The 12380-nt window shown below is 47.6% G+C and overlaps 1 protein-coding gene across 5 annotated transcripts in view; it reads right to left on the bottom strand.

Moving 5' to 3' along the window:
* Vps13d (vacuolar protein sorting 13 homolog D) overlaps positions 1-12380 on the bottom strand; it is a 221120-nt gene that overhangs the window by 44364 nt on the left and 164376 nt on the right. For all 5 annotated transcript variants that reach the window (XM_050153110.1, XM_050153115.1, XM_050153113.1 and 2 more), the window contains one exon: positions 1594-1726. In XM_050153110.1, the coding sequence (XP_050009067.1) occupies positions 1594-1726 (133 nt within the window). The remainder of the gene's footprint in view (positions 1-1593; positions 1727-12380) is intronic.

Below are 12380 nucleotides of genomic sequence, written 5' to 3'. Positions count from 1 at the left end.
TGAACAAATCACCCAGCTTCTTAGGGCACGGTTGTGTTCATCCAAAAAACAAGGTCAGTCACCTCTCTCTGAAGAAAGAATAGCAATTAGATACTTATAACAGTTACTGCATTATCATTGTAGTTAATAAAGATGATTAAATCTTTAGTCCTGAATGATTATTCCGAACTTCACTTTAAAAGTCTATAAACAGATTAATTTATCCTAACTTTACATCCAGCCTGATGCTTTGGGAGTTGCCCGCCACCTTTATAGCCCCAGCAAAGCAAAGATGTTTTCCAAAGCTCCCACTACAATAAGCACTGTATCCTAAGCATAGGATTAGTCATGCTTACACCATTATAAAATATTATCTCCCCTTGTTTCAAATGCAGACAGTTGGGACTGATAAATCTGGGGGATAGTCATGGTATCAATGATTCCTAGGATCTAATCAAACCTGCCAGCCATTGCTGAGCAAGTACTATGGGCCAGGGTCTCTGGATGGCCCCTCTGCTTCCTTGACACTCAATCCATCTGACAGCAAGCTACACCCCTGGCCATATGGCCAATGAAGACTGCCACAGGTACCTGCAAGACTATGAGCAGGAAGTATCTAGAGAAGATCTGGGGACAGCACTTGGATCTGTGAAGCTGAAGGACCAAGTGGTTGAGGAACATTGGTGGAAAAGTTGACTTTGGGTCAATAACTGGTGGCTAAGAGATGACTGCCATCACCTGCTTTGCAATTACATGACTTTATAATCTGTGTCTTACCGATGCAGAGACACCAAGGCCATATGCCCAGCAGCCACCTGTATATATCAGTTTCTTTGGAAGGGACAAGTGGCAAGCATGAGGCAGTCATGTGTATGAGTGTGTTCATGCATGCTGAGGTCAGAGGCCAACTCAGGTGTCACCCACTTGTGGTTGTTGGTGGAGAATGTGTCCTTTCACTTGACTGGCTGGCTGTCAAGCCCCATGGATCTACCACATTTAGCTTTTGTCATGGATGCTGGAGACTAAACTCAGGCCTTGGTGCTTGCCTGCCATGCCAGCACTTCTACTGGGTTGTCTCCTCACCCCCTGAAAGTAGTCTTAAAGCAGCAGGTTCAGAATCTAAGAGGGGATGGCAGGATCATAATTGATGCCCTCGGAAATGGAAACTGGAGAACCAAGAGGAAGTGCGATGTGCACAGCAACCTGAAGAGGGACGAGGACTTCAGGGAAAGGGTGGGTGAGGGGCTAGCGGGCTCACCAAGACACCTCACCAGGGCTACGTGGCTAGCGGGCTCACCAAGACACCTCACCAGGGCTATGTGGCTAGCGGGCTCACCAAGACACCTCACCAGGGCTATGTGGCTAGCGGGCTCACCAAGACATCTCACCAGGGCTATGTGGCTAGTGGGCTCATCAAGACATCTCACCAGGGCTATGTGGCTAGTGGGCTCATCAAGACACCTCACCAGGGCTATGTGGCTAGCGGGCTCACCAAAACACCTCATCAGGACTATGTTGTTGCCAGCTTTCTTTTCCCCTTGCACCATGATGTGTATATAAAGGTGCTTGTGGCAAAAGAGACATTCTTCTCCAGCCCGCCTACAAGTGACTTACCATGAGCCAGGCCATGGATGCCAGCGACGAGGTGTTCTCCACTAGTGGCTGCATGGTACCTGATGTACTCTCTCTCAGACTGGTGCCGATTGTCCATTGTCTTCCCCAGGCCATCTGATAGTGTCCCTGCAAACTGGAACAAATTAAAAACAAAGAGTAGTTTTAAAGCCTCAGCATTATTTTTCTATTAAATCACTCTTAGCTAGGCGTCAGTGAATTGTGATTACACAGAAAGACTAGCTGCTGAATTACACACACTGTCTCAACCAGCAGGGTGGCTCTCACAGGGAAACAAGAATTCCCTCAAAGCATTTACACACCAGTTCCACAATACAACCCAACCCCCCCCAAAAAGTTTACACGCAAAATATCCTGAACTCTGAAAGTTTGTGAGCACTGATAAAGCACTACGAGTGGAAATTCCACGCCATGCCCATCTGAAGGACTGCAGTCAAATGCTGATACACCAAAACCACGAAACAGTCACCTGCGAGGTGCGTATAAAACCCAGGTGAATTTCTCGTCTAAACCTTGTCTCCTACCCAGGAAATCTCACATGTAAACAGTCTTGAAGCTGGAAAATCCAGAAAGTTTAAAAACTTATAGGCCTAAGTGTTTCAGGTAAGAGCTACTTTACGAGAACCCCTGAAAATGTATTGAAGAGTTAAAGGTATGGAAGCTGGAAAGATGGCTTATCGGATTGAAGTACTTGAAGAACAAGCACAGGGACCTGAGTTCAAATTCCTATGGCCCATGTAAAAAGCCATTACTGTTGTACAGATGCCTGGAACTCCAGGGCTGTGGCGGCAGTTGTTAAAAGGTTAACAGCAGCCTTGAACTCATTACTTCAAGTGAAAATCCATCTTCTCCCATAAAACACAGGATCTTATCTACCCTGGCATACTTTGGCCAGAGACAGCAGGGTTGCTGGGGCTTGCTGGCCACCAGTCTATCCCTGGGCTTAATGAGGGGCCCTGTCTCAAAAATGAGGTAGAAGTTGATAGAGCAAGACATTTCCTCTGGCCTATGTGTACATGCACAGGCACACACTTGTGTACACTAGCGGGCTCACCAAGACACCTCACCAGAGCCCGCTAGTCATGTAGTCCTGGTGAGGTGTCTTGGTGAGCCCACTAGCCATGCACCAGACACACACTCACACACAATTTTTTTTTTTAAAAAATTTAAGTTAAAGGTTTATACAAAATGGCCAGGGGTAGGGGAGAGGAAGTGAGGGTTGGAATCCTTTCATATTAAGGACACAGCCCTTTGTGCTAAGAACCAGATGGCTTCAAGGCAGAAAACAGGCCAGATTATTGCTCTAGGGTTCCGTATGGAAATCTCTGGAGAGGTGGGGAAAGGTGAGGCTTGGTGGAATGCTCACCAGCGTGCACTGAGCACAGGGCTCGATGGGGAAGAGAAAAGGTGAGGTGAAGCTCCTTTAAGTTACGCCTTTGTTCACTCACTCGGCAGTCACCAAGTGCCCACCAGGGCACCGAGCCCCATTTATCAAAGGAAGAAAAGCAGGTGGGTGAAAAGACGAACAGCAGACTCGAACCCATGACTTCGAGTGCAAACCCATCATCCCCCCACAAACCGGAAGATTTTATTTACTCTGGCAGACTTTACCCAGAGAAGTTGTCTCATCCATCAAAGCTGGATAAAAAGAACATAAACCCCTGTTTTGTCACCAGACAATTTGAAAAGGTTTAGCCTGACAGTTAATAAACAGCAGGTACTTATCCTCACCATTCAGGCATACAACGGGAAGGGTATCAAATATATAATAACCTTCTCAGGAAGGATCTACCAAAACAACTGGTTTAAGTGCCAATGACCCAGGACTCACCTCTTGAAAACTCACAGGGATATTATTTAGATATTCAGCCCAATGAGGAGATTATAAGTCAATCTCCTGGAGGACCCAGGAAACTAGGCAGGCATCTGAGGGCCAACTTCATTCTGAATTGATGGGGGTGGGGCGAGGAAGGAGGACTTCTGGGTGTGGTTAACACAGATCCAATCTGTCCTGGAAGTCATCAGTGGAGGCTTCTTGACATGAGTGCCAGGTGAGTTCTGGACTCTGGGATAAAGTAGCAAGTGCTTCCTGGCGCCAGTTATGGGAAAGCTCCTCCCACCTCCTTATCCATACCCCCATGCTGATGTGGTCTAGGGCATCATTGGCACACCCTCCTGAAATCTGACCCCCATCACAGTTTGCTTTTCAGCCCCACCTTCTCCATCACTCTACAGTTAGTTACAGAAATAAAGTTAATGGAAGCTAACCTGATGACTTCCTTTAGGACAACGAGAGGAACCTTGGGAGGTTGAAAAGCCATTACTGTGGATCGTGAAGGACAAACTTTGTCCTTGGAGAGCCATCACGGGACAGAAGGCCAGGAACGTGCACATGGGCCTGAGTCAGAGAGCAGGCCCCTCTTGGGCATTGTGGGAGCTTTATGCTCTGAGCCTCCATTTACACCAGGGTGAGGCAATGGTACTTACTTCACCATGTACCTGGCAAGATCAGCAGTAGAAACATGGGGCCTGGTGTCCAGCTAGCATTCCCACCGTTAGTTAGCTGCTAGTCTAAGAACAATCATCACCCTTTCAAAGGTTTAGAACTGTGGCCAGCCACACTAGCATTAACTTTAACATCCATACTTCACAGCAGATAAACACAAGTCTCCAAACCAAGTTTTCAGAGTGGGACCACCTATAAAGTTAGAGTGCTCCATGGATGGTGTCCAAAACCTTCCAGCTCTAACTTCAAGTAATCTCCACAGCGTATGTCATTACAAGGCACTGAATCTGCCCAGCATGGACTCTGCTGGGAAGATAAACACTGGCCTTGGAGACTGTGATGCAGCCACGGGTCTCACTGCAATGACAGAAGTGACCTAAAAGCATTAGCCAGTACTACAGATCTGGAGTGTTAACCCTCAGGCTGTGCCAAAGTACCAGAGGTGGTAAGATGACAGTTGTGCTGGCGTCTGCAGGGCAGGATGCACTAAGGCACTGAGACCGCCTTCAGCATCCTGCCCAGCTATAGAAAAGTAAGCACTGAGAAGAATGTGTGAGTGGAGGCCACTTTACCTTTTGTGACAAACAGTTGACAAGAATGAATATAAAAGACAACTTTTCTTCCTGAGAGAATATGGGACATCATTGAGGAAAATGTCCAGCATGACCCTGTCTCTTCCAAAGCCCCTCCATTAAACCAGTTAGATACTTGAGGCTCAGGAGGGAGCCCATGGCAAAGCTATCATTGACACCTGGCTCTGCTACAGCTGCCTTGCATCCAGCACCAACAGGCTCCTAGGGATTCTCTGTATGAAGCCCATGCTAATCCCCAAGAGAAGGTCCGCATCTCAAGGAAAGATCACTCTCCATCCCAAATGCCAGATTCTTCCAGATGCTTATCCAATGCCTCACTTTTTATTTGTTTTGTTTCTGAGACAGGGTCTCTCTATGTGGTCCTCCTGCCTCAGACTATAGGCATGTAACACCATACCTGGCTAGGAGTCTGACTTTTCTTATTAAAGATGTCTATACCTAAGTCAATTTACTAGTCTCACTTTCCTGCTATAAAACCTGTAGGTGCAGGTGGTGGTGGTGACACACGCTTTTAATCCCAGCACTCAGGAGACAGAGGCAGGTGGATCTCTGAGTTCAAGGACAACCTGGTCTACACAGTGAGTTCCAGGATAGCCAGGGCTACACAAAGAAACACTGTCTCAAACAAACAAACAAACAAACCCTATTCATGCAAGCCATCTACACTTGCTGTTTATCACTTCTGAGTTGAAAGCGTGAAGAGACAGTTACTGGCTACTGTTACGAAGATCTGCCCTCCTGAAAAGCAGCCTTTCAGTTTGGTTTTGATACGGCCCTGTTGTAGCCAGTGTACTGCTCTAGAACTCCAATTCCTCCTACCTCTATTCTCAAATACTGGGATTAGAGGTTATGTGGAACCTTGTCCAGCAGAAAGTAGCTTTGAGAATAGAAAAAGTGTAGATAATAAAGTCTGTGACCTGAGAAGACCTGTGCCAATGGGAGGCTGACCAGCTCTTACCAATAGAGACACTTTACACACAAGAAAGCAAAACCAGACAGGCAACAGGCACAGCGATCAAGACTGTGTCCCATCACCTTGGGGACAATCCCATGGCCATCTTTAAATCCACTTCTTATTCCCATCCAAGTGGGCTGATAAAATACACCACCGTCTCTCCTTCACAGACAGAAGGCTGACATGCAGGCTGTCAGGGGGATGGGTTCTATGATCTATGATCATTCCTCTCTGTGTCCACAGCCTTGTACTTGTTATGGCTGGGAAACACGTCCTCATTATGCCCTCGGCTTTGAAGGAGGCCGCCAGCGGGGTGGAGACACTCACAAGAACTACAGTAAGTGCTAGAGTGATCTGCCTGGCCCAGGCGCAGTCCTTGTCTCACTGCCTTGATATAAATCAGTGCCGGAGCCTAGCACCCAGAGTATTCAGAGAAGATGACTCGCGGAGATTCTTGGGGAAAGGATAAGTCTTCAGGTCATGAGCAACTTCAGCTTGGCTGTGTGGCTAGTCTAACAGGCAGCAGTCCAACATAGTGAGAGCCACTGAGGCCACCTGGAGGCGGTCAGAAGTGGTTCTGTCTCCTGCCTTCAAGGCCTCAGCCCAGAGGTGTTTGTGTGTGGTGTCACAGAAAGACAGTCACAATGAGTTCAAATTGCTGCTGTGACACACAATAGCAGAGGGACCGTGGACAGCAGCTTCAATCTTAGCTCCAAAATAGTCATTACCACTATCACTTTCGAGGACTCAGTGAGGCTGGACAACGTGGCACAGAGCACTGACCACAGCAGAGATACATAAGGGACACTGAGTAAGACAGTGCTGAGTGGCCTTGACCTCTGTAAAATAGGAATAAACACATTCTACAGGGCTGTCTGTTGTGGCTTGACAGAGGATCCTCTAGTGTGACGCATGCTCTCTACAGAGGGACCTAACAGCTCTGGAGCAGTCTGCACCAATGGGCAAGCTACTGGGACCGGGAGGTCATCTGGTAAGGCACCACTCTGGTGGTGATAATGAAAACCTCCACAGCAGAGAAGACTTAAGAGTTAAGTCAATCTAGCTCATTTAAAAAAAAAAAAAAAAGTTCAAGCCTACGAAAACACTTAAAGCTTCAAGTGAACGTCAGCCTAGCTAAGGTGCCAAGAACAGAGTGTCCTTCAGGAACCTACTCACGCACTTACAGTGGGCTCCCCTTCTGCTGCTGAAGGAAGCGTCAGCACTCGCCACACTTGTGCGTTTTTAAGTTCTATAAAGCAGTGTTTTCAGCACAGGGTAAAAAAAAACCTCAGAAGTCTTCAAGAAGCCCATTCTCCTGAACTGCCAACATCAGTCCTCCAAAGCAATCCTGCCATCCATACGCACGGAGACACTACAAGCTAGCCTGGGTTTGCGTGGGGGCCTGGCACTGAGCTGCTGACTTCAGAAATTTAAGAAGACGGTGGAATGGCATGAGGGAGAAAATTCACACTGTGTCCCTCAGTTCTGTCCTGTCCGTTTCCCTGACTCTTCCGTGATACTCAGCAAGCACGGGTGCCAACAGTATTTGGCTGGTGTAACAGGAGCCTAAGCTTCAGTTTCTCCCTCTTCTCTGAGGCTCTTCTTTCACAGTTATTTACCCAATGGAAAGTTCCTCCTTAAGAGCCTTACAAACCGCTGGTGACAGTATCTTCCTTGTCACCTGCACTTCACAGGAAAAAAAGATAGAAGTAACAGGAGGCTGTGGCACGGGGGAGAGGTCTTCTCTTCATCCAAGGACAAGGCTGGACAGCTGCAGCATGACCAGCAGAGCTCCAAGTCCCAGCAGTGCCCAGGACACACAATCAGAAAGGCCATCCACATGATGTGCGGCAAGCAGGCGGGGGCTCTGTGTGGTGCTGGAGGTCAGCATGCAGGAACAGAGCAGTGGCATGTGCCTGTCACTAACAGCCCATTACAGTGCGAGTCACCAACTCGTCTGGACCCCAGTTTATCCATCTGCAAGTTCCTACTCCAGAGGGTTCCTTTGAGGGGCTGCAGAAGTAATTAAAGAAGAATGCTGGGCCTAGGGTCTGCCCATCAGTTTTAACAAGTTTCTCAGAAGCAGTTTAGGACTTTAAATTCCAGAATCGTTTTCAACTCTGCTGGTAGCTAGCAAGAAAACCTGCTTCAAGGCAGTTAGGACCTGAATCACTTCAAAACAAAGGTCCTAACTATTCCCTTCTGTTCAGTATCATTAAAACAGCTGCAGTACACAATCATTCTGGGGCTGGAAATGTCGCTCGGTGGGAACAGCACCCGCCTAGGCTCAATCCCCAGCACAACACACAAGCAGAAAAGAGGAGAGGGAAGGGGGAGGGAAAAGAAGGCTTTCAAAACATTCTGTGAGTTTTGTCTTGACATTGAACCTTTCTGCAATATTTATAAACAGGAAAGTTAAGGAAATAATGACCCCCAGGCCAGTAACTGTCTGTCATTGACAAAATGCAAACCAAACAGCTATCTGTCACTTGGCCAAGGGTAAGGAGTCGGGTAAGTGGGGACACACATAGAAAAAAAAATGGGCAAGGAATAAGTTGGTGTTTGGTGAAAAGGGGCTATTTAGGAACCCCAGATTTCTCTCTACAGAACACAGAACAGGTTGCCTCCAGTTACAGTTCTATGTGGTTACAATTCTATGTCATCCAGAGGACACAGGCCTGGCAGGGGAACTGAGAACAGTAAGGCACTTGAAAGCTGGGCTGGACACTCACTTTGTGTCAGTGGCACCTCCAAGCCAGTGACCTTGCTTTTCCCCTCCTCCATTCTCCGGACTCTTGAGGCCCTCCAGCCCTGGGATGTGTCCTGTGTAGCCATTTCATGGACAAACACTTATCGGGACAGGCTACTTCTTCTCATTTAGAAACAAAGTTATCCACCAGCACCCAATTATCTCAGTGCACAAGGTCTAAAGGCATCCAGTAAGGTCCAGCCTCCAGACTGCCCGGGTGGTAACTGGTCTAAGGCACACACCAGCTGAACTGGCGAGTCTCTGCGGTCTGCAACTGTGACCCAGTTATGAACTCAGATGTTGTTTCAGATTAATCCGGAAGCTCAGAGCGGTTTGAAGCACTTCCATAATAGGATTTGGCTTTTTCTCTCAAAAGGACTGGTAAGGTTTGCTATAAGCCTGAAGGCATGGAGACAGCAGAATGGAGGCAGGCTTGGGAGAGTGACCTCAACAGACCAGCAGAAGGGGCTCAGTCAAGGCCTAGGGTTTTCCCATACGGATTATGAGAATCATGTAGGCAAGATGCCTTGTTGTTTTTCATATTTATTTAAAAATTACATTGATTGCCAGGCATGGTGACACACACTTTTAATACCAGCAGTTGGAAGGCAGAGGCAGGTGGATCTCTGTGAAGCCAGCCTGGTCTACATAATGAGCTCCAGGACTGCCAGGGTTATGTAAAAGAGACCTTGTCTCAAAATAAAAACAAAAATTACATAGATTTATTTCTTGGGGGAGGGGCTATATATGTGCTAGAGTGTGTGTAAAGCTCAGAGAACAATTTGTCAGAGTAGTTCTCTTCTTCCACTATATAGGTACAAGGGATCAAACTCAGACGTCACTAAACTTGGTGGCAATCCCCTTTACCTTCTGAACAATCTCATGTGCCCATGTGCCCCTTAAAGGCAGTCATGTATGTATGCCTGGTCCTGTAGTGGCTGAACATGTTGTCAGCAGGCTTTCCTGGCAGATGACTGGTGGCTGTCTTGAGGACTCAGTCTCCACATACCCACTGCTGAGAATCCTATGACACAGAGGAAAGCTGAAGGTGGCTCCGAACAGCTGTGCCATCTTTATACGATTTGCAACAAATACCAAAGACTCTTGCTCAAGTGCTGAGACAGATTATGAGAGAAAAAAATATAGTAGTAGTAGCTACATCATGATGCCTACGTAGTACTAGCTCCACTCTAGGGAGGTACGAGGACTTCATTCTATTATTATTGTTGTTGTTATTGTTATTATTTTATGTGTATGGATGGTATGCCTCTAAGTACGCCTGCACACCACATGCATGCAGTTCCCATGGAGATCAGAAGATGGTGTTGGATTCTCCTGGAACTGGAGTTACAAGTGGTTGTAAGGAACTTGGTGGGTGCTGGGATATTGAACCTGGGTCCTCTGCATGAACAGCCAGTACTATTACCGCTGAACTGTCTCTCTAGTCCTGTCACACAGACTCTGAAAAGGAGTCTCAAGTCACCTCTGACACTAACTAGCAGTGACTAGAACTGAAAAAAAACTTTTTAGAAACTTTCTCTCGAAGAACAGTATCTTGATTCATGAGACAAAGAAGAAAATTTTGTCAAAAATGACTTAGTGGGATCTTAGCTAGGCAAGGTCTCCTCCTGTGAAGCTACCTGGTGACAGCACCCGTGAAGTGGCCTAGTTCAGTCCTCACAACAGAAGGACAACCACAATCCCACTTCTCAGAAGAAAGCAGGAAGAGTGCAAGAATGGCCAACAGAGACGCGCTATGTGTGGCCTCCCTCAACACGGCTTGTCCGGAGGCTATTACCTCTGTAGGAAAATGCCTTCCAGAATAGCATGAAGCTCATACAGACACTCAAGACACAACTGTTCCTTGTGGAGAAGTGAAGCTGGCAAACTCCAGAACTCTTGGGTCTAAAAGAGGTTATCAAAGTTCATCCAGGCTCCTCAGCTTCCTTCTCCCCACCCTAGCAAGTCCTCTCGGCTTCCCAGAACCCTTAACTCACTAACAACAGCAGATTACTCCCAGGGAAAGCAAGCAGTTTCTGAGAACGTATTAACCTGCTTGGGGGTGCATGTGTGGACAGAACCTGCATCTTGGAAAAGCCATGCACAGAGACACTGCTCACTTCAGGCAATGTCTAGGAAAGTGACTGGTGACCAGGCATGAATGTCTACTGAAAACTGCCCTTAGCCTCTGGAAAAGTAAGCAGCTTAGTCCTTCCTTTAGAAAGGGGTGGGGAGAGCAGTTGAGTAAAGACCTAAGGTATTAGATTAAGTCTCATCTACTTCCTTGAGAAGCTTGAGGCCAGACTCAGGTGAAAACACTAAAGAAAGTTCTTGGTAAGATGGGCCCAAATGTCCCTAGCTTGCAGGTGAGGAGCTTAGGTATTCCCTAAGAACACTGAGGAAGCCCTGGTTTGCCCAGGACCTGGGGTTACAAGAGTGCTTGCTTCCTAGACACCCATCTTTTCACTGTACCCTTGCATCATGGGAAGGGGTAACTGGCTCATTTTTAAAGGGCACTAGTGTGCCAGGCATGATGATGCAAGCTTGTAATCCCTGCATTAAAAAGGCTGAGGCAGGAGGATCATGAGTTTGAAGCCAATTTGGATTAAAAACAATAATAACAATGAGTTCAAAAATCAAAGGATATAGATGTGGTAGCACAGCCTGCGATCCCGGCTACTCGGGGGACTGAGGCAGAATGATTGCTTTACAAGGATGAAGTTCCAGGCCAGCCCGACCAACAGTCCAAGACCTCCTCTCAGAATATGGTTCTCATCCCAATCATGAGGGTGCCATCTTCACGACCTGATCATCCTCAAAGGCTCCCACTGCTAATAAAGTCACCTTGCAGGTGAGGAGCCATACGTAAAATGGAGGTGGGGATGCAGGTTGGGCATGAGCAGTCAATGCTTGGCATATTTCTCCAAGTCTTCTAGTGGCGACTCATTCTACCCATGGTCAGGACCTAAGTTTAAGATTTGGGTGGTGAGAGTGGGCACACAGTCATGCTAAGAAAGTCAGGGCCAGGGAGTCGATCCTGACAGCCTGGGAGGTTTGCACCAGGGACTCTTCCTTGACCATATATGGCAAGGAGCCCAACTTGGCGCCTGAGTCAGGCCCCAGCCTGCCTCCCAGCTCAGTTGCTGGGCAAATGACTCCAGTGTTAAGACTCTAAGCACTGGAGATTATGGGCTCCAAGAAGTCACCAGGAAGCTATCTGGTCTTAAGTCTAAATAGCTGCAGGAAAGCAGAGGTCATGTGTGCCTCAAGAGAAATGGCCTGCTTTAATCCATGAAAAAGAAAACTCCCAGCCAAGCTCTGAACACTGTGAGCTGCACTGAGTAGAAATGTGGAAGGATTTCCAGGGAAGACTCTGCAGATCAAAGCAGATGAGACCAGGGGCTGCAGGTGGAAGCCATGACACATGCTCTCCTCTCTCAATTTCAGACCACCTCTAGATTACCAACATGCTTAAAAAGATCATCAAGCAGCGTAATGGCTAGTCATGTGGAGTCAAAGGATTTCCCAAATGTAGTCTGGTGGTCAACAGAACGCGGTGCCCCTGCTGAGCGCCACACTGTGCAGAACAGCTCAGCTGAAGACAGACCCGCCACCTCTCTCCCTCCTGTGGTCCAAAGGCAGTTTAACAAGGCCCTCAGTTCGCTGACTCTAGCTTCACAGTTTTCTGCTGTGGCTAGTGAAGGGCTGAGGTACTCGGGCAGAGCCACTCTGGCCATAGAGAGCAGTCTGGGGCACCTGCAAGCCACTACAGCAAGTAAGTGGACAGTTCCTTTTGCTGTGAGCTCCAGGTGGGGTGGGGCACCAAGGTGGTTCACTTGATGCTTTGCTGCCAACATGGAACCCACACGGAGAGGACTGACTCCTTCAAGCTGTCCTCTGGCCTTCATATGAAAACACACACACTAAATAAGTAAGTATGTGTGTGTGTGCATATATATATATATA

This window comes from Alexandromys fortis, unplaced genomic scaffold (genome assembly GCF_014885135.2).
Source record: "Alexandromys fortis isolate MF-2015 unplaced genomic scaffold, M_Fortis_MF-2015_v1.1 scaffold_88, whole genome shotgun sequence".
Taxonomy (NCBI): Eukaryota; Metazoa; Chordata; class Mammalia; order Rodentia; family Cricetidae; genus Alexandromys; species Alexandromys fortis.
This window is presented reverse-complemented; position numbering and strand designations above follow the sequence as displayed.